A 21973-nucleotide genomic window follows, 5' to 3' on the forward strand; every position below is an offset into this window, starting at 1 on the left:
ATTAAATCATCTTGAATCAACCTGTTCATGTGCTGGTTTAAGTTTCTCTGATGGTGCCCTGCAGTTTTGACATCGTAGGGAGTTGCCATGGAGAAGAGGGTGATGTCATTGACACAAAAAGCACTGAATTTACAAATACGACAGGAACAGAGCTATTTATAAAGAGCTGCTTTTCTCTCCCCACTTTGCTGGGGTGGGTGGAGGCAAAGGCAGCAATTCCATTCTTGATGTTTCTGTCAACAAGTCTCAGAAATGAATTTTCTTGTTAGAAAATATCCTAAGCCCGTGAAATTGCTGAATGCTGTCAGCTTTCGGACTTCATTCATTAGAGCTGGATTTAGCTTTCCAGCTCACAGCTATTTTTGAGGTCATATAACTCTCATGTTTGCATAGTAACTTCTATCCTGAAAAATCCGTGCAGCATTACTGACACACAGCCACTTCTGAAAGGAAAGACAATAGCATGTCACAAAGAGAGGGGACAGGTACCCTCGTTGGTGTAAAGGCTTCGTGCTGCTTCTCATCACTTGGAATAACAACTGCGACTCTTGGTTTTGCCTTGACTATGCGGGGTGCTGTTGCACATTAATGCAACCCTCATATAACGAAACATTTGGTGCATATAAAAATTGCAAAACACAGAAGAGAGAGAAAAAGGAAGATGATAAACTTAGACATGAACAAAAAAAAATCATTTTAGAATGCATTTGGAATAAACTGGGAGGAATAAAGGGTGGTGTAAGAACACGACAGGGAAGCGATCACAGATGTCAAGAGGATTATTTATGTGCATGGCACCTAAGCCAAACATGCAGCCATCCATGAGGACAGTGGCATTCCTAAAAGCTGGATGCTAAGAAGAATTATTTCACCAAGATACAGGTCAAGGTCCAAAATTCAGCTTTGAGTTAAAAAAATAGCTTCGTTTGCAAAGAAAACAGCTTGGATCTGAACAGCTGGTGAAACAACTACACTCCAGCTTAAACAGCAGTGTCAGTCAGAGCAAGGGTTCCCCCGTTTTACTCTCTGGGTGCTGATGTCAAAACCAAAACCTATTTTGGCGCAGTGTTACTGGTTGCATTGTACATTTCAGCCGCCCAGAAGCACCACGGTGATGGGGAGCGACAGAAGTGACTAGTCCACATGCAGGTTAGGAAACCAGCAGCTAAATGTATCAGTTTCCCTGTTTTTATGAACCATTTCTCCTCCGCAGAAGTGAAACATTTATAAATAGGTATATTTAGATATGAAAATGTACCTAAAAGTATAATACCAGCTTTATAAACAAGAAAAACACAGGACTTCAAAGATTTGTCCAGTATCACGTGCAAAGCCAGGAGCAATGCTGACGGCCGAAGGCAGGTCCCCAGCCCGGACCCCTGTTTGTCTCAGGAACAGAAGTTTCGCAAACTACAAACGCTGGAGACATTCACAGGGCTTTGCCAGATCATCCACGGCTTTGCAGCACGGTACCCACCAGCTTGGCTCTTACTGTAATGAGACAGCAAGGAGATTCAGGAGAAGCATCGTTTCCCGCCACCTCCTCTACGACGAGTCCAACTACTCAAACACCATTTCCAAATTGGCTGTCTCCCATTTTAAGAGGACCGGTGTGAATTTACTGGGAAAGCAAGGAAAACCGTAACTCTTTTCCGTGAGCCTCATCCAGCGCCACAGTGTGTTCCTCACCTCATGGCAGTGGTTCTGCCCTTCCCCCTCCCACATATTGCTCCACATCCCTTTCTGGAAAGGCTCTCGGTACCTCAGGAAAGCTCACTGTGTGTGGAAACCACAATAAAGTTTAAGAAAGTGGAGAACATGCCGTACAGCGAAAGACCTCAGAAACTTAAGCTATAATCGAGAAAGTTATGAGGCGAGTTGCAGACGGTCTAAAAGTATACAGCTGCGCTGCTTGCTTTGAGGAAAGTCTCCTCAGTTTAGCTGATCGGAAGCAAAACCCCATTTTGCTCTTGGTGCATGGGGCACGTGTAACAGAAAGGAATGCTCCTAAACAGGAACCAACAAAGGTGTCTCCAACGTTCAGTTGTGAAGGAATTATCTCTTGAACAAACCAAAAACAGGATCACAGCGAGTTTTCCATTGTTATCCAGCTCACCAAATGAAAAATATGCTTTCCCAGGAGATGAGGAGGAATAAGAATTTTTTAATTGCATCAAAGTAGACTATTCCTGTTACACATTCTCCGTCTGTTAAGCAAATGAGACTATCTTTACAGCTGCCTACACCAGTTGCCAGCAATGTTTTCCGTTTCAGGCTAGGCAAGACTACTTTCAGCTGACGCTTATGTTTTACATCTTGATATGAAAACGGCTGCTTTTAGTTGCAAAGGATCTAAGCAATAGTTTCTGAATACGGCACATGAAGAAAAGGCCTCCATGGTTCCCCCCCAAACATCACAGGGGCAGGCGATGTGCCACTAAAACTACTGACGGTTGGGTTTGATCCCTGACACACTCACCTTCTCAAAGAGGGTGTCAGCAGATGGGGACTGTGGAGCCATGGGAACAGACTAATGAAAGGACAAGGCGTAGCCAGTTCAGTTCACAGTACAGGTAAAGCACTGATCCAGTGCTTTAGGAGTAAAGGCAGATCTGCCGGTGTGACAGAACGGTCCAGAATGCCTTTACTGGATCTGTCGTGACTGGGCATCGAGGAAACATACCCACAAGCCATACCCAGCCCCCACGGCATTTTGCAATACTCCAACACTTGTATTGCCTACGAAATGTTTCCTGAGTGAACAATTATTTAAAGCATTACACTACATCAAAACACATTACCGGCTTAGCTTCAAGAAAGGAGCTATACAATGCCAGAGATACTGAAGAACTGTGCATCGAGAGAATCCAGAGCACTGGAAAAACAAACATAAGCTCAGGCACAGAAACTGAACAGAGACTAACATTTGTCTTTCATCAGCATTGTGGCACTTAGCTGCTGATCCTGCTTTGTAAATCACATTTCCATACCAGCTGGAGCCACAGGATCAATAATTAAATACCTTTGGATGGTACTTACAACAAAAGGAGAGGAGGGAACACGTATTTCTAGAACCAACAAAAGGAAAGCGTTCTTCCCTGGTCTTACTGAGTAACTTCAATGTTCACGTGCTTGTTGAATAATTTAAAATATTCTATTCTATCAGATAAAGAATGAATGGAAATGAAACTTCCTGATTTCTGAGTTTGTAAACATGACATTCTGCTACATTACCCAAGCAGAAGGGCAGCGAGTGTAAAATAGTAAGCACCCAGAGAAAGACACTGTTAAAGGAGCTTCAGTTTTCCTTCAGCGATCTTTAAGGGCAATCTTTTCAGGCACATGCACATTAGAGTAACGCAGTGCCCGTAGCCCAAGGCTAAATAAGAGATTCCAGCCACCGGTTCTCAAGGCCACAGCCAAATAACTCCCCCGGACTAAGAACACTAAGCTTCTGCACAGCGAAGCATCCCTGGCACCGAGCAGCGCTGGGGAAATCACGAGTGCACAGCACGGAGCGCAACACCTCAGAAGTTACAGTTTAGCCCAAAGCCATTTTGGAATATTTATTATTTGGGAAATCAGCAGCAGCACAGAGGAAAGATTTAGAATTATTTGTGGATGCACATGCAGGAGGTGTAATTTATCTGCTTTTAAAGGTATTCATAAGTTTCATGAATTAAAACACAGTTGGATCTGATTTACAGTAGGTTTGGTAGAACCAAAGCAGAATTAATTAATGCACAAAATCCAGAGTTTGGTAGGTCAGTCAGAATGACACAAAACGCGAAGTGACAGTGTTCTTCATAAAAAATAATTAGGATTTTTTTCTTCTATCATTCTTTCAATTTTAGACTAAAGACGGGACAAATGGCTCACCAAGGCCTTTTTAAAATTTTCTTTTCAAAGGAACAGATGTCTGTTTTCATATGCAAGACCACACTATGCTGTAGTGAGGAAGGTGACACAAGCAAGAGGTAGAAAATAATGGAAATCAATTGCCAAATTCATCTAAAGATATTAGAAACTGGAATAATTCAGCTTACTGAAATCGTTCAAACCCTTCCAAACATTCAGATTCAAATCACATCAGTTCTTAACAGTATCCAGAATGCAATTTTCTGAGAACAAGAAACATGCAACATGGGAGAGCCCTAAAAAAATTCCTTGGCTCTGTCCAACCTGTGGGACTAGGGAGCATTCCCACGTGCCGGGAGCACACTCTGTCCATGCCCTGGCTGTGGGGATAAGACCTGTGTGCCTGCCCTTCTGCCTTGCTCTCCGTCAGATGGAAGGACAGCTCGGAGATTCGCTGGCCTAGAAGACTAAGGCATAAGTCCTGCTGTACGAGATTCACGTTCTATATGTGTCTAAAACTTTACAAGTTCTTAAATATTTTGCAGAACGAAAGCCTGACAATAGACATAAACACAGCAGTTCTGCTTAGTCTTGAAATTATCTATAGTCCCATGTGAATTTAAGGCTACTGATTTAATCCAATGTAATTACCTTTATGTGTTGCTAAATTTCCGTTACTTGAAGAATTCCTGAATTCATATGAATCTGAATATAACATAGACTATAATAAAAACATAATATAATTGTATGATTTCATATGAAAATCTGCAAATACAAGTGTGGGACTTCACGCACCATCCACACAAAATGCATTCTCCTTATTTATCAGCGGGATTTATACAGAAACACCTCATTTAAGTATTACAGGGGACACACACAATAAGACAGAGTGCAAGCTGCTGTTTCTAGTTTGTTCTGGAAATCTTGTGTTAAGAAATCTCACCTGCTCGCACAAGGCCAAGCTGACCCCTCTGATAACGGATCGGTCAGGTCCATCCTTCTGCTCTCTGGTTGTCATAAGCTTTCTGTTTAACACAGACCCCAGGCGAGGAGAAGTCTCAGATATGAACGCATTTGGAATGTAGCTGAGCTGATAAGTACTTTTATCAATTGTCTCAGGTTCAGGATTTTGAATCTCCTACAAATTAAATACCTTTTTAGGACAGCAGGTGATGAGTACTAGCTGACATTTCCTTAAAATGATCTCTTAAGATGTAAAGCATTAGCAAGTAGGCTTCAGAGCTTCCAACAGACTTTTCATAAGTATCTGTAGGTGGAGGACTTTAAAAAGTAAGTTCTGATTCAGTTGGGGTTTTTTTTTGGAAATTATTCTTTTAGCAATTATTCTTACTGTTGGCTTCTCTTCTGGCCTTCACTATCAAGATCTGCTTTTTCTTCTAACTTGCCCTGACCTAGTCAAGCAGAAGCACTAAGGTTCTGCAAGGTTGCTGGTCACTCCAGTGCACAAGCACTAACGAGGTGACCTGGGCGGGTGTTTCACGGGGGCAGCCGGTGACCTTGACGAGCCCCAGCAACAGCTGCAGCAACTCCTTCAAACCCAGATGCAGATAATGGAGCTTAACAAGCAGAAAATGGCTCAGACCTGGCGTTGTTGCCTCTCTCGCAGTGTATGTACACTCACACACATTGATCAGCCCAGAATTTTTATCTGTACAATTTGTTTTCTGTCATTATTTCCAGACCCTTTTCCACTTAATACACTAGACAACGTTATTGACTTAACTCTTCCACTGGTTCTGAACAAAGCAGTTTATAAGAACACAGAGGAAAGGGGGGTCCCTATGAATACCAATAAATTGGTTCAGAGAACAAACGCTCCAGAGCATCAGCAGCAGATAAACAGGCCAAGTATTCCATAGTCTCAGGGGAAAGTATCTGGCTTACTGGGAAGCACAAATCCAAGGCACCCAGAGCATCAGGCAAATGGCTCTTAATTTCTGAAAAAGTTAAGAGCTCAGCAGTTCTGCACCCCTACCTTTCTTGGTAGCCTTTGAGAACCTTTCACTGTAGCACCTTCCTAGCGAGCAAAGGAACAAACCAGGGGCAGGCTTTGTCTCCTGTTCTCTTCCCACTCTCAGGCCAGTCAGAACTTGGTTTTCCAGCAGTGTCCAATTCCCTCCTTCTGACCTTTCTTGCCAAAGTTGTCCTAATATCTGCCTCTGCTGAGATGACAAGAAGTGCCACAAGGGGTAGAAGGTGGGGTGAGAGCACATCTAATGTCCAGGCCTAGAAGTTCTAGTGAGGTTATCACAAAAAAATGGTGATGGAATCTGAGCTATTGCAAGTTTTAACATACTATTTGTTACATGAAAACGTATATACAAAAATAAGTCCAAGGGATGCAATAGATCACAGTTACACCCAGTTGCTTGGAGAACAAAACTTGAACAGACACAACCTTCCTGAGCTCCACTCTAAACCAGGGTAGGCAGAGTCTAACCTGTGTGGTTGAGATGCAGAGTTCCATCACAGCAGAAATGGGATCAAGCAACAAAAGAGATGTTTGCTCTCCCCTTTTATAGCTGCTAGTTCCTCTTCATTATTTTTGTTTGTTTCTCATGGAGAAGTCTGTAATGACATCGCTAAACATTTCTTATTTTACAACACTGGGCAGGAAGGGAGTTCCAGTAATCTTCTAGTTAAGGGTAAGGTGCTTGGGATAAAGGGACTATAAAGAAGGCATTAGATACCTGGAAGAGCAAAGAGAACACAGGCCAAAGCCAGACAAGTAGCGACAGACCTGTGCAGAAAGAGCAGGAAAGAGAGTGGCCTGTAGCAACTTAGAACAGAGGGAACCAAGTTCCACAGCAGAATTTAGAGGTAACAGACAAACAGGGGAGAACCAAGCAGAACCATGGCCGGAGAATTCAACCAAATGAAAAAAACACTTACATCCAATTTGGTTTTATAGGGAGAAGAAATTACCAGTGACGCAGTCTTCTACTCTCACTGTCATATGTGGGAGAAGCCATGAGCAAGTAAATCCTGAGTCTGAGAAGGTCCTCTACACTTAAGGTACATTTTGGTTTTGGATCCTGTAAATTCTGTTCTCTTGAATATAATGAAGCCTTTGTATTGCTTTCAATAATACAGTGCATAAAAGGTTAGACACAAATATCTCTCCACAGAACCTCCCACAAACACCTGCAAATACTTCAGCACATATGGCAAATTTAGACTTCAGTGAGATTTCTGAAAGATGCTCAAGCCAGGCGGTAACTCTAGCCCTTGCAAAAGTAAATAAAACACTTGCACTCAAAAGCAAAATTTTAAGTATGCATCTTTTTCACTCATGACTTCATCTACTTATGAAAATCATCCATGAGAGCACATCCCAAGTGGAATCATTCAAGTTGCATTCAAGTGTCCAGGAAGTCCTGTGTGGTTATGAAAGCTGCCACCAATGAGTGGCGTTTCTATCTAGCAGTCACACACAAGTCCCAGTCAGGCAGAAACACCCCAGCACGGATACCAAATCAAGTCTTTTGAAACCATCTGACAGTAATGTTTAATATGACAGAGTTGCTATCAAAATACAACTTTATTGATGAAACACTGAAAGAGCAGCTAAACATCGGACAAAGACATTTCAGAGACTGCAGTGTGAACGAGGTATTAAACACATTTTTGAGAAGCTGTACAAAAAGGGGAGGGGCAGTTATGACAACCAGTTTTCTCTGGCAAACTGCTCAGACACAGACTAGTTCACACAGCTGGCTTAGAAGGTTATCTATGCACTGATGCAATCTCAACATTCTTTAGCGAGTCCCACAAACTATTGCAGACTTGGCTAAAATTAGTGTACATGCTTACAGTTGAAAAAAATTAAATAAAAAGTTAACCACAAATTCCTCTCTGATACAAAAATGTGTTTGTCCTCTATGAAATCACAGGAAGTTCTCCAAAAGGAAAGTTTCTCCCAGTGCAGCTAAGGATTCACAAAGATGTTCTTGGAAACGACTGTCAAACATGTCACTTATTTCCTCTCTCAACTCCCTCAGCAGAGGCACCGTGGACTTACCATCTGCATTCAGAATTCTCCCAAAAAATTTACTCCAGAAATCACTGTCAGCAGTCCTAAAAGAAACAGAGCAGTTTTCAGTGAAATGGTATGCACACACGACATGTCTGTCATGATTTCCATTTATATTCAGTAATAAATGCCCTGGGAAAACCAAGTCTGGCATAATAATTTCATTCACATGAGTAAACAAAGGAAAACTAGGAACATATTGTTAAGTTTATATGTGTGGGCCCTCTTCTCCAGGAGGCTTCTGGATAGTAACTGGGCAGGCTGTTCCACAGGTCTATCAAAACCACTAGTTTTACAGTTCTCTCTTCTGGTGTACCCGACCACTAGCACCATTCACAGAGCCACGACACTTAAGTTAAATGTCAAGAGCATCCTTTGAACCAGCAAAGTTGGCAGATTCCTTTCATGACTAAGGGGCAGAAATAAATCTTATTCCCCCATTTGCAAGTTAAGTTTGCAGGTCAATATTAAAGGAAAACTGCAAGAGAAATACAAAAAAAAAAAGTGGTTTACAGCCAGTTGTTCTTTCTTTTTTCCTTGCCTTCCAACTGCCAGTTTTCATACAGATAGCATTTCAAAGACAATTAATAGCAATAAATCCCCTCTCTCACAGATAAACTCGCACAACATGAATAAAAAGGGTAACTGACTCATTACAGTCTCAGAGAAGTGCTATCAGAGCTAACCCTTTGTTCTTCAGTCTTGCACTGAAGTCCACAGACCACACTGCTGCTGACTACTGAAGCACTCTTCTCCCTCAAGCCAGGAGTTACATCGGCTTTTGAACAAATGATCTACCTCTGCTTTAGGTGACTCACAGAACAGCAGCAGCCAGAGTCTCAGAAGGAACCTGGCCTGTGCTATTACATTCTTCTAAAAACAATGAAGTCATACAGAACTTAAAAAAAGAAAAAGCAGCAAGACTTGAGGCCATTTCCTTCATGGACTTAGACAAGCAAGAGGCGTAGCAGAGGAGGTTACGTGTTGGTAAGGATGTCCGAGGAGTTATGAGTGACAAAAATAGCCCTAAAAACTCAAACACAGCCTCTATACACTACCTCATATAAGCCTGCACAGATGAAATTTCCTAAAATAGTATAGTGAAAACAGAGAAACTAAAAACACTGCTGGAAATGGAAAAAAATCTCCAAATCCACTCTTTAAATCTGTTCCCCTCCCCCAAAAAACTGGTTGTCAGCCTTATAGTAATGCTCAAAGATGAAAAAAAGAACCTTGACCAGAAGTCACATTCTGCCTTTCCAGAAGTCTTTACTCCAAGTGTTAAGTGGTGGTTCGCATTCCTTTTGTCACCTTTTAAGTGAGTCCTGTTTTACTGAGTGCCAATGGCCTTAGAAGAACAGTTTTGTGCTTTGCCTTGCCATTCCCCACTGGTTCGGTTATTTTGTTGAACTGGTAGTTGTAAAATTAGTGGCTCTACCATTCTGCTATCTTTAAGTTTGTTTACTACTTAAAAATAATTAAGTCCTTTTTTAGAAGCTTTCCTAAGATAAGCAGCTCATGGTTGTTGCATTTAACACCAGTCAGCCCTCTAGTAAGAAACGCTCTTTCTATTTCCTACTGCCTAAGTTCTCAGAACATTCCTTGAGGAAGGTTATCTTGTCAATATAACCCTCAAAACCCCCCCCAAAAAAACCCAACCCCCAAAGAAAAAACACCCAAACACACAAACAAGTCACTTCGAGAACTTTTAGCAGAAAGGACAGAAGTAACATGAGTTTTACAGAAGAAAAGTAGAGTTACTAAAAGCAACAGGAAGGAGAACCCTGTGTCTTCATGAGTGTTGCAAGTGTCCTTGCCATGCACGGCTGTATGTGACGGATAAAGCACTAAGATTAATATCCATCAGGTGACTCTTCTTACAGGGAAGTGCTTAATTGTTCAGCCCCTTCTGGTGGATGAAGATTCTCTCCTGCAGCAGTAAACCTGCTTGTCAGAGGTTACTCGAGAATTTATTGGAAGCTTCAAATTGACTGGAGGAAGTGTGATCAATTAATAAGAACCAGACAGACTAAAGGATCTAGGTGTGAATGAAAAAAGATTCAGTGCAGAGTCCTTATTCTCACATGATGAAACACCCCGTTCACACTGTTGATGCAAGACTTCAGTATAACGTGTAACTACAGCACCTGTACGAGCATTTCTTGGAATTCGTGATATTGAAAAAATAAGTATAGAAGATGATTAATAAATCTATAACACTTGCAGGAGCAAAGTAGAAGAGAGGATGGAAAATAGAAATTTATTTGTACTCCCAGCTCCAAAGCAGTTGTGAACCGATGGACCCACGCAAGCGAGGAGCCGTTACAGCCTGGTTCCAGCTGCACAGAGCTCACGCCCAGGCTTTACCAGCGTCCGGGTTTGAGCTAGAGAGCATCTGTCACTCCTTAGGGGCCTGCCCAGCCCTAACCCTTGACAGCTTCCTCCTCCTCAGTCTTCTCTAGCCCTTCTAAGTCTCATCCCCTTCTACCCAGTCTCCCTCCAAGTTCTACCTCTACCCAAATCCTACTTCTTCCAATCCAGCATCCCCAACTTGACTGAAATTCCTTTCCAGTTGACCCCTCGCCTCCAAACTCCCTGTAACAGCCAGCCCTGTCCTTCCAAACTCGGACTTACCATACCTGCTACTCAGCTGCTCCCACTCGCTATGCGGACAGTTACTGCTGTTTTTCCCATACCCACATCCTGTCAGATCCCCAACACCCTGTTCCTACATTCTCAACTCAGGGCACCTGGGGCTTCATCTGCAGTAGCTCAACTTAATCTCTTATAAAATTAAAGAGTCAAACACATAAATCATGAAAAAGGGAACACTTATTAGAAACCCGTCCCTCTGACCCAAGAGAATATTGTTAAGAACAGATCAAGTTCTGACAGAAATTAATATACAGGAGCCTTATTTTTCAGAGCAGGTCAGATTTACATAGCTCAGACATATGTAATGTTAGAATATCTGTCACTAGAGACCAAAAGCCAGTCTCCATCAGTGATTTAGTTACCTTTTTTAGTATTTTCGAAACAAAGACGCCATAAGATACCTATTTACTGCCAGCCTATACATCATTTGATATTCATCTCTTCAGTCACCCTTGGTGGTTTGTTCTTCACAGCCTAGTCCCACAAGCTGACCCTCCAAAGGAAAAAGCAAGAGCTACAGGGTCCAGCACGGCACACATGGAGAGCGCTCGGCAGAGCCTGCTGAGTCTTGTAACTGCCGCTATCAGTAGAAAAAAACAGGTATATGCCCAGTAAAGAAAAAAAAAAGGTGTTTTTCCCCTGTACACAGCTTAAAATAATGAGATTTTTTTTCAAAGGTTGAATACAACAAACCAGGAGGTGCAAGTACTGCGGGTTGCTAGGGAACTGGACAACTCCCACATTGGTAGTAGGGTTTCTTAAAGCAATGGTTACAGAAGTACATCGTGGCAAATATACCACGATCCTGGAGGCAGGTATCTGTCAAGTAATTTCTGTCATGAGCAGAGAGTTCCGGAAAATCCTTACGAAATGCTAAGGCAGAAGATTCTGCAGGATGTGACTAACAAAACGAACAAGTGTTTAGTCTAAGAACAAACAAAGGGTAGATGAAGGCAGAGTAGTCTTATAGCCAAAACACGTGGCTAAAAGAAAGCAGTAGAAATTAAGACCCGAGGACAAACAGAAGCTTCCAAAAAGCAGCTGCTTGCACATGCACCTTAAATTATAAATTTTAAATTATTTTCCTTCTTGTGCACGTATACTGTTTCTGCAACTGTTACAGACAGAACCCTGGCATCAGTGTCTTAGTAACCCTTCAGTATAGCCTAGAATTAAAAAAGCAGAAAGCCAAACCAATCTCCATTTCTACAGCAACATGCTCCTTTATTTCCCCCCACAACTGCCCACCCACTTATAAACTTCTCCAAGCTTGGTCTATGGTGTGATATGAGAGACTAAAGCTGTCTGGTCTGAAAGGACAGAAAAAGGAAAATCATCTTGGCTGGACTGTTAGACTCATTCAGCTTAAAATTGGCTCCACCACAGCACTAAGGCTACTGCACAACAACCAAGGCCAGTAGCTTCAAAATTTAAGTCTCCACAGAACTAACACTTTTGGCCACAACAGCACCGAGTTCTGTGTTCCAAGCTTTGAAGATGGTACCGCTGTAAAGAAAGTGAAGGAAGTCAGAGTCTGCTCTTTCCCAGCAGCCTCCTCTGCAAAAGGACTTACTTTGACAAATTTTGGCTGATTTTCCAGATGGAATTCTCTTGATAGACCTGGATGTGACCCCCAAACAGCATCAAATGGACTATATCTGCAATGCCAACCAAGTCTACCTGCAATCACAACAAACATCAGAAAGTTCAATTTCTGCCAGTTTCTGCAATCCAGTACAGATTTCTACCGGTGGTGCTTTTACACATTTAAGTCTGAACTGATCTTTGCATCAGAATCTTCCAGACCCCCACTAAGCAAGAAAACCTCAAAAAGTAAAATTTTGGTCTTCTTGTAGATTCCTGAATAAATACAGCAGTCGCAGGCACTCAGCAGTGCTGCTAGTCTCTTCACTTAATGCCAAAGGTTTAATCAGAGGAAAAAATTCTCGTTATTCAGTATTTATGAATCAGAGCTTTCCTCAGTATTTACAAAATATAACTGAAGAAAATAAGAGATGTTGTAAAGAAAACACAGGAATTAAGATGTCCTGCTAAACAGAGACTCACCTGATAAGGAAGAGAACTCTTTGCCAGAAGCTGCTGTCCGTGAGGGGTCTGAGATATGGGAAAGCTGTTGGGCAAGCTTACTTGAGACTGTAACCGCAAATCTAGGCTGTGAGAGAAATCCACTATCTTCAGAGCTCTTGTCATCTCGTCGTTAGCAAACGGATCACAGATCCTGAGCAGAGGAAGCATAAGACAATGCAACAAACTTTTTTTTTTAAATTAAATTTAACAGTGTAGTGCAGGTGAGTCTTAGCTATGTCGATGCTCCCCTCTGATGGTCAGCTTCAGAACTACTGCCGAAAGGGCCGCCCCTGGCTGGGGAGCCAGCGGCAGCCTGAAGCTTTGCGATGATAACCGGTATCTCCAGAGTAAGCAGTGGGAAACAATAAAGGGTTAAGGAACACTTCTCCCTCTCCTTCAAGATCTCAGAATACTTTAATACAAGAATTAAGCTTTGCAATACTTTAATAAACCTTCCCTAGTCTACGCACGAGGGAGGACAAACAGAAGGGGCAGCAGGAGTATAGATCACTGTACTGCCAAGCCAACAACCCAAACAGATGACACCTCTCACTGCTGCTCTCCTTACATACCTGCATGCTGTAAGTGTACTTTGTAATTCATGCTACACCCTTGTCCTAGGATAGTTTTTGCTACCTAAAAACCCCAAACCATTATCCTAACTTGTTGGCAGTTTAGTTTGGTTTGTGTTCCCTACAGAGAAATCCAGCAGGAGATATCCAAGTCCATCAGCCAGATCAGTGACTTCCAAAATAGGAAGTGTGCACCTTGAGGGATGCGCAAAGAAAATATTAGAACTGCAGTAGTACGTGTATGAAATGTATAAGTAAATAAATTCTATAAGTTATAAATAAAATTATAAAGAAATTTAAAATAAAATATATTGGGGGTGTGCATATTAGATGACTGTAGTTTCAAAAGAAATTTGTAGTTAATAGCTATTTTTGACTTATCAGTGAAGACTAAGCACTGCCTTAGTGAATTCTTCTAATGGCATTCTATCTGAACCATTAGGCATTCCAAAGTCACTACCTTCCCACGCTTAGTTCACGGATAACATTCCAAGGGATACGTGACTTCGTTAACATAACATGGGAAAGAGCTTAAAGAAGAAAACTAGATCTGTGCACCAAGTTACAAGCTGGACCGCAGTGGAGGCTAAGCAATCTGTTGAGGAGTGTCTAGATATTCCAGTCCCACTTGCCCTTTGTCTTCCAATTCCCTGTTTTTCAGATACGCACAACCAGAGGCAAGTCATTTACTGATACGCTGGAGAGGTACCTGGATATTGGTAAAGTAGAAACTTGAGAACACAGGCAACAGCAAACCCACTTTGTTAATGTAAGTTTTACAACATCATTGTATACTATTTCTATAGAAATAAACAAAAGAAAGGTTTATTCCCAAACAAAGTGGTTTCACTGTTTTCAGAATACACTGTAGCCAAAAAACCCTAGACTGCAATATCCGTACCCCAACTAAAGGGGGGAAATCACAAAAGTACAAGAGCTGTAGCTGAAACTGAGTATTACATATCCTCCCACATTCTTAGAGACGAACCTGTCTCCCAGAAAGAACACCTCTGGACTCAGATCTCCATGGACAATCTCCGCTTTGTGGAGCTTCTCTACCACACCCAGAAGATTATAAACAACCAGTAGGATAACTTCCTCCGTGATGGATTTACAGCCACGAATAACATCCTGAAAACAAGGAATAAACATGTATCTATATGCCATTCTACCTTAGATTAAGTGAAATATTTATAGCTCACCTTTTCCCCCCGCCCTACTCATCTGTACAGAGATAACAGTCCTACCCTAAATTCAGTATAATCAGATTTTGCCCATGATCGGCCCAGCCAGAATTAAGAGAACCACAAGCTCTTAAGAGACATTATTATTCAGAAGGGGACAAAAGATCAGGAGGAGGAAATTGAACTAAAGACCAAAATCACCATTTCATTTGTATCCTATTTATAGGATATACAATTCAAAATGCACTTGCAAGACTTTTTTTAAATGTAAATCCTTCAGCAAGACACTGCATGCTATGACCTTGCTATAGCAGACTGGAAGACTGAAACTCATTGAAAGATGCCAAGTTAAACAAGAGTTTGAGATGCAAACCCTGCTGTGGAATAACGTGTGGTTCTTGGCTCGGGTCGTTTATCACTCATGAATAAAGAAAATATGGAAAATTGGTTCAAGTTTGTCTGAGAAGCACATGATCTATGAATGAGAAACCTGCTCTAGCTAAGGCTGTAATAGCAGTCCTAATTTGTGTAGAGATAAAACAAGAGACAGAGGCTCCTGATTGCAGGATCGAGTATGTGAAGCTATCTTCAGCAATGAGCACAACGACAAACAGAACTCACCAGTGGTGCCCTATGCAAGAGTTCATGGCTTACAATTGTACTTTATCTGTACTGACCCCAAGCGTGAAGCGGTTTATATCCCTGTGCAAAACAGCACAGCCATCTCGGTACAAGTAACAGCTGCAATTCTCACTGAAGCTTTGGTCAAAATCAGTGTTCAAACGCTCCTGTAACTGCAGCGTGATATAAAAATCCCAAGGCACAGGCTGAGAATACACCTACGAAAGGGTAGATAAGGAGAACATTTATTTTTGGAATTGAGCAAAAATTGCTCGTCTTCACATTCTTCTCATCCTCTTTCTTCCTCCCCACTTCAAGAAAGACATTTTCCACAGTCAGAAAGTTAATCTATATCAGCAATTAGGAAGAAGACCTGAAGCAGCAAACTTCAGGCATGGAGTTCAGAAGTTAAGACCAGACTTACTACATTTTACTTGATACTGGCTGAGGAGATTTTAACATTTCACACATCTTTTACAGTAACCGTCACGTGTGTTACCTTTATTGCAAATCCCTTTGCATCCAACTGGGGAAAGTTAGCTGGAATGGCAAAAACCATCTTGTATTCTTCATTGGTCCAATATTCCCATTTGATACAGTAATTCTCATTTCCTGTTATGAAAGTTTACATTTATGAGCTGTTGCAGCAAATACATGTACCCAGGCTGATCAAGTTACTCCCCATCCACACCACACGAAACCAGTGAGGATGAACATGAAGAATATGAAGTATGTTTCCAACCAATTAGAACATAAGTAGATCCCTTGCACTGGAGAGCCTCGGGCATGCCTACCTAGCTCGAAGTCTCTCTCAAGCTCCATGACAGGCAGAGCACTGGTCTCCAAATGAAAGCCTGGAGACGCAGTCAGCAATTCTGGCACAGGATCCAGCAGCTTTTTACGCTGTTCAGGGCCCCACAAGAACTGAGTTACATCATCCCCTAGGAAGGCAAGTAATAGAAACAGATGAACTGAAACTAGGTGTTGAGTTTCCATGACTTGATTATATCTGCCAAGAAAGAGTAACCTGGACACTGGAAGCTTTCTATCCGCGTACCGATTGACTGCATCGCCTTCCAGCAAGCCAATTAATCTCCTGCCAATAGTTTCTTGCTCTGTGAAGTCAATATAACACTCATCTTTGAAACTCCCTTACAGATTATCTCACCATGAGGTCTCAACAACTCCACTGCAGCATCACGCGAACGGTATCTTTCACAAGAGACAAAGCTATGACCTCGAGTAGGAGCGCCTGCTCGGCCAGCGCAGAATCCAAACCCATTTTGCAAGTTAGCACTCCTTTTTTTAAACTCTTTGTCCAGAGTGAGTGACCAGTTTGTGATTTTTAAGTGAAGGGCTCTATTGAAATTCACTCCTTTGAATACAGCAGGGGTTTTCTTTAAGAGAAAGAAAACAAAGTTGGACTCCAACCCTGATGCTTGCTGCAATGTTAAGAATGTAATGGCTTTTACCACCTACAAGACACGTAAGATAATTGCATGTAGGTCTGGGTTTATTTTCCTGCATGATAGGACAGACAGAAAAATCCTGCAATAGATGAGTTCATCTGTACAAAACCAAGGCAGCCTGAAAAGTGCTGATCTCAAACGATCAGGCAGAGCAAAAGACAGCAGAACCAGACGGCTTCTACTGACTTCCTCTCCCAAAGGTCACAACTAGCAATGGGCGACAACATTTTAAGCTTTCACCATGCAAAGGTAAGAACTGAGAGTCTCATCGCCTACTGTTAGTTATTTGAAAAGCATTGCAGTAAGAGACTGCTCAGGAAGTAATCCTGTGAGAGTGGATCCAGCAAATATTGCACCTTGAAGGCTAAATAGGTGTGCCAAGGTTTTACCATCACAAACCTATGAATTTACTGGCATTTTACAGGAATAAACTGACAGACATCAGAAGCAATTTTTTGGCTCTATGCAACATTAAGGAGTCCTCAGTAAAATTTCTACCTCCAGGCTGACAACTGCCATTCATGGGAGATGTGCAGAAAGCAAGAAAAAAACAAACAAACAAACAACGGGAATGATCAAAAGTTTAAGAACAGACCATTAAAACACCTGAACAAACGCCTTCTTTTTCTGAAAAGAATCTATAAAGATTCTTCATCTTGCTCTAAAGATTAGGGCATATGATAAAAAAAATGAGTCTAAGATCTATCCAAAATATTTCAGCTATTTCAGTGACAACACTCTTCTCCTAATTGTATTTTCATTCCATGTCCCAAGCACGCTTCATCATAAAACAGTCTGCTGACACACAATAACATATTCTTCTCTAGAGTAGATATGCAGAGAATTTTCAGATACACAATTTTAATTAAAATATCATAAACTGAAATAAAGAGTTGAAGCAGGCTAAACACCTTGAAAACCATCATTCAATACAAACCTAATTCCACAGGCCAGGTTTTGAAGGCTGTGACCATTCCTGTTCTAACTGTAATACAAAGATTTGCTACAGAAACAGAGGTCTTTGGCTAGAAGAAAAATGAACTTAACTATTTCAGTACCAGTGTTTTTCTTCAATAGGAAAAACATACTGTGAAGCAGCACAACAGTTTACAGCAAAGTTAGAGTGCAAATTTAAAACCAAAACTATGTGACTTACTAGATTTCCAATTCATATTCACCTTTTTCAGCATGGCACTTATCAGCACATCAGGAGAACACACAGTATGATTAGAGAGAGAAAACAAAATCGCAACAAACAAAACTAAAGCTGTCTTAGAAGCTCTCACTACCATCCAGTCCAAATTTTTCATTGCAGAATCTGCCCTCATTACTCCTACACACTCCTCGCTTTAATACCTTAAATAACTTCTCCATCACCTTCACATGAACATCTTCGGGATGCGGACAAGCATGCTATATTGTACATCTCACTACTTCTGACAAGGGTGACAAGTTTAGTCACAAGGCAAAGTAACGGGAATACGCAGAGTAGAACACAGCAGCACAGAAGCACCATGGTGTAGTGACAGCTGCAAGTTATTCATTGCGAGCGAAGCTCAGTTTAGTACTAACCAGTAACGTTTTCCCCAACACCTCCAGAATCGGTAACCATTTCAGCAGGCAAGCTCGGAGCAAGTTCCAGCTTCTCAGGGATATGCAGGTATTTAATAGTAGACATTTGTGTAACAGAGGAAAGGGAAGATCCTGAGGAGACAAAGCCTGACGAGCGAGTATCTTCCAGGCTTGCTTCCATGATCGGACTGTAAATAAAGTCATCAACTATTCAGCTTTCAGAAGATACAGGGTGAGGTAATGCCAGCCTAGGGACTATGGGAGGATACTGTGCCCTCCCAGACGTCTCTATGTTGAAGTCCTTTCCCACCCTTAGAGGAAAACCAATAGTTATGTTAGAGCTTCATTTTAGCTTCAATGATTATTTATACTCAGAATCTTAGTCTACAGATGAATTTTATCTTCTCTTCCACATCATACTGAATGGTTATTTCTCCCTTCACTACCAAAATTCAGACCCACAGTGCTTTTAACGCAGGGGAGGCTTGGGTGGGAAATAGCTCCTGCTCTTCCTCCCCAGTCATAATCAGCAGTTTCCCAGGGAGCTGGCCGAGTAAACTAACACCTTCAGCAGGGTATACGTGCTTCTGTACTAACAGCTCGCAAATCAAACTCCCTTCTAAATTAAGATAAGCCCATACAGCATCTGCTTTTTTCTTTACAATTATAAGAAACAGGAGGTTGTTTACTCGTTTTGTTTCTTCTCTCCAACTTTTCTCCTCTGTAGAAGAAATCTAAGCCATAATCGCCAGATGCATTTTATATACTAAAATACCCACAGACGCATACAAGTATAAAAGGAACTGATGATTCTGCTTTTAATCTCTGATTACAAAGACAGAATGTGTTTATTCATTTCTTTGCAAGTTATTTGGTATAAAAAGCATGGACTTGAGTCCTGCAGCAGTAATGCTGAAAAGCCAAGGGGGCCTGCTATTACCTCCTAAATCCGCTCGCTCAAGGCAAAACAGACCCTGAGCTAGAGGTCAGTACGTTCTGATTTCTTCAAAATTGTTTCTACAGCAACAACGTAGTAAAACCATAACCAGAAAAGGGGGCTTGAGATGCTTTGCTGCTAATTACCTCAGTTTGTTTACACACAGAGCTTCATTGTACGCTCCCTCACAAACCAGCGTTTCCTGATTCAGAGGTGCGCTCTTCGACTCTGGACAGTCTTCCTTCAGGACACTCTGTGAAAAAGCAGGAGCTGGGACTCTCTGAGCTACCACCCCATGAAAGGGCGTTGAGGCCAGATGGGCAGCCCTGACAAAGTCACACGTGTCTTCTGGGTTGGCACAAAGGGTTTTGTTCTTGTAGGAGCCTGTCACAATTGCGTCCTCAGTCAAGGGTTCAATTTCATTCAGCTCATCCTGAAAAAAGCAGGAAGAGACAGTGAAAAGCCTCTAGATTTTATATCAAATTTTCTTTATTTAAAAGCTGATTATTCCTCTCTCCCATTCTTCCACCCCACCACCTTCCAATATTAATCTGACGCCCAGTCTTCAAGTGCTCACAGCGCTCATTCAAATTGAGTAACTGAAACCTAACTGCAATACGTATTTTTCCCAACTGGGAAGGGCAGCTTTGTTTCCCCCTGGAGTGCTGCAGAGCTGCCATGGACTGTTAAAGGCTATTTAGAATCTACTACCCCAGAAGCACATTTTGGTTGAGTTATAACCACATTATTAAAGCACTTGCTAAAACATTGGGCAATGAAGACACATAGAACACAAAGCAGCACTATGCAGTTATCCAGACTGACTCTAGAGCCAAAATCAGAGTGACGCTCACCATGCTTCACCCTGCTCAGTGTTTCATGTTGTACCTGTACATAAACCCCTTCTCAGCTCAGAATAAAATCCTCTCACTCAACCAGTCTAAAGGTCTATTGTGGCATGTAGTAACTAAGGCCTTCGGCGAGTCAGCAACTACCACCTCTGCTGAAAGCTTTACGAACATCTGCAAAGCTGCCACATAAAGACACACCACTTAGGAAACAAGGTACAAAGACTTAAGGGAGTCAAGCGTATGGTACTTCAGGTGAGGAACACAGGAGCAGAGATGCTTGTTTGAATGCAAGAAAGTGGATGGAACAGGAGGCCGTGTTTCAGAGTGCACCTCTTCTTCACACAAACTTTTTGAAGTTTCAGTGTGAGGAATCCTGGCCACTAATCAGTTGCTTAAAATTTGGAAGACTCTTTACCATCATCTCTGTATTGGCCACCTTAAAGCCTAATAAAAACATGAAATTCCCAGTGTAATCTTAACATCCCCCAATTCAAGTACTGTCACGCCAGACAGAAGTTTAGAACCCTTGCTTGTCACACGCCATGTCACTTGGCCAATCTCACTCAGCTCCCCAGTAGGACATTCTGTGTCGGTTTCTCCCCCCCAGGAAATCTGCTGTGGCATAAACTGTCTCCTTACACGGGCTTCTGGTGACGTGTTTTCCTTCGCAGTGAGAGCACCTGAAGGTTTACGAACAGTAAGAGGGCGCCGGGCACTTTTCTGTGGATGATCTGCAGAACAACTAAGATAAAGTCACATTCCATTAAGTATTTATTAGAGTAGCTACCGACCTCCCACAGAGATTCCTCTCAAGAGTTTAAGTCTATCGACAATGTCAATCTACCACTTTCTACTACAGAACTACCAGTAAGCTGCAATATATACAGCTCTCCAGAACAAAGAAAGTTTATATAGCAGCTTAAATAGTTCTAGATTGAAGAGGAACAGGAGAGTATTTCCTCATTCAGGGACTTCCCAAGTAATGAAATAAAACAAAAAATACAAATGTAAACAAGAAAACCCCCCACCCCACATCCATACAAAAAACTGTACTGATTTCAGCTACTACAGAAGTGGTTTGATACTTCTGTTTTCCCTCCCTCTGAAATCTAGGTCTTGAATAATCCTACCTTGTATTCTGATTTGCCAAAGTGGAGGACTCATCAAATACAGCGAAAGACGTAGCAGGATCCGGTGGGGGAAGGAAACCTACATCTGAAGAAAAACCAAGACATCTGTTATATCAACGGCTTTTCCACAGCAGTGTATCCAATGCTACATAACACATTTAATACAGTCTTAAAAATACCAGTCCTAGCAGGAAGTTACAGAACTGACATTTAAATAAACCTATTAAAAAAGACTTGGTTTTGTCATGTTCATGAACCACACTTTTACCACCACGTTATGTTGCTCTTAGAATACGCTTCAGAATTTGTACCTTTTTTCCCAAGGCTGGCCTCATCTCTCTGCTCCTCCTGTTCAGCCTGAGAGTCTAAAGCCACATTTCCCCTTTGTGTGTCTGGGCATACATCAAGAGACTGGATAACCTCTATCAACAGTAACAGAACATAAATTCAGGTCAAAAGTAAATTGCATCAGCACACACTCTTCCCAACAACAAAACTGAATATATAATTTTCAGTTGTATCTCTACCAAATCCTCTGAGGAGAAAGGACTAAGATAGTATCAGTCAATGTCAGTGTTAGACTTCTACAGATTTCAGTAAGACTGCATATATGAAAGCGTGAAGAAAGCTCTTCAGCTGTTAAAAGAAAAAAAAGCTCTTCTGCTCGAAGGTCTGTTCAAACAGTGACAGTGCTCAGACCGCAGATGCTCAGCCTTTTGCTGACTATGGTTAAAGGCACTATTTGCACGTTCTCGTTAGCATTCTTCTAATCCACCTAGACTTTCGGGTTTAGTTTGTTGCACTCTTGCTGTTCATATAAAAGAACACTTTCCGTTAACACAGCCTTCTCCTGAAGTGTAAAAAAATGTAATACTTACCCTCAGAACAAGAGGGTTTATGTCGTTGAGTATCTTCAAAGACCTGGAATTCACTGCAAAAAAGATACAAACTTGTTTCTTGTATTTTACACACCTTCACTAAA

General features: G+C 41.7%; 1 protein-coding gene across 1 annotated transcript in view; it reads right to left on the reverse strand.

Annotated features, from left to right (window-relative positions):
• The window catches only part of BUB1B (BUB1 mitotic checkpoint serine/threonine kinase B), a 46974-nt gene that overhangs the window by 14555 nt on the left and 10446 nt on the right, over window positions 1-21973 (reverse strand). The window contains exons 11-23 of the mRNA XM_086472363.1: window positions 21870-21922; window positions 21303-21383; window positions 20992-21076; window positions 20501-20603; window positions 19157-19443; window positions 18095-18261; window positions 15827-15973; window positions 15532-15644; window positions 15089-15250; window positions 14216-14358; window positions 12635-12806; window positions 12141-12247; window positions 7771-7956 (exon numbers count right to left, since the gene is read on the reverse strand). Coding sequence (XP_086328489.1) covers window positions 7771-7956; window positions 12141-12247; window positions 12635-12806; window positions 14216-14358; window positions 15089-15250; window positions 15532-15644; window positions 15827-15973; window positions 18095-18261; window positions 19157-19443; window positions 20501-20603; window positions 20992-21076; window positions 21303-21383; window positions 21870-21922 — 1806 coding nt within the window. The remainder of the gene's footprint in view (window positions 1-7770; window positions 7957-12140; window positions 12248-12634; window positions 12807-14215; window positions 14359-15088; window positions 15251-15531; window positions 15645-15826; window positions 15974-18094; window positions 18262-19156; window positions 19444-20500; window positions 20604-20991; window positions 21077-21302; window positions 21384-21869; window positions 21923-21973) is intronic.

This window comes from Leptosomus discolor, chromosome 12, assembly GCF_034619465.1.
Source record: "Leptosomus discolor isolate bLepDis1 chromosome 12, bLepDis1.hap2, whole genome shotgun sequence".
Classification (NCBI taxonomy): domain Eukaryota; kingdom Metazoa; phylum Chordata; class Aves; order Leptosomiformes; family Leptosomidae; genus Leptosomus; species Leptosomus discolor.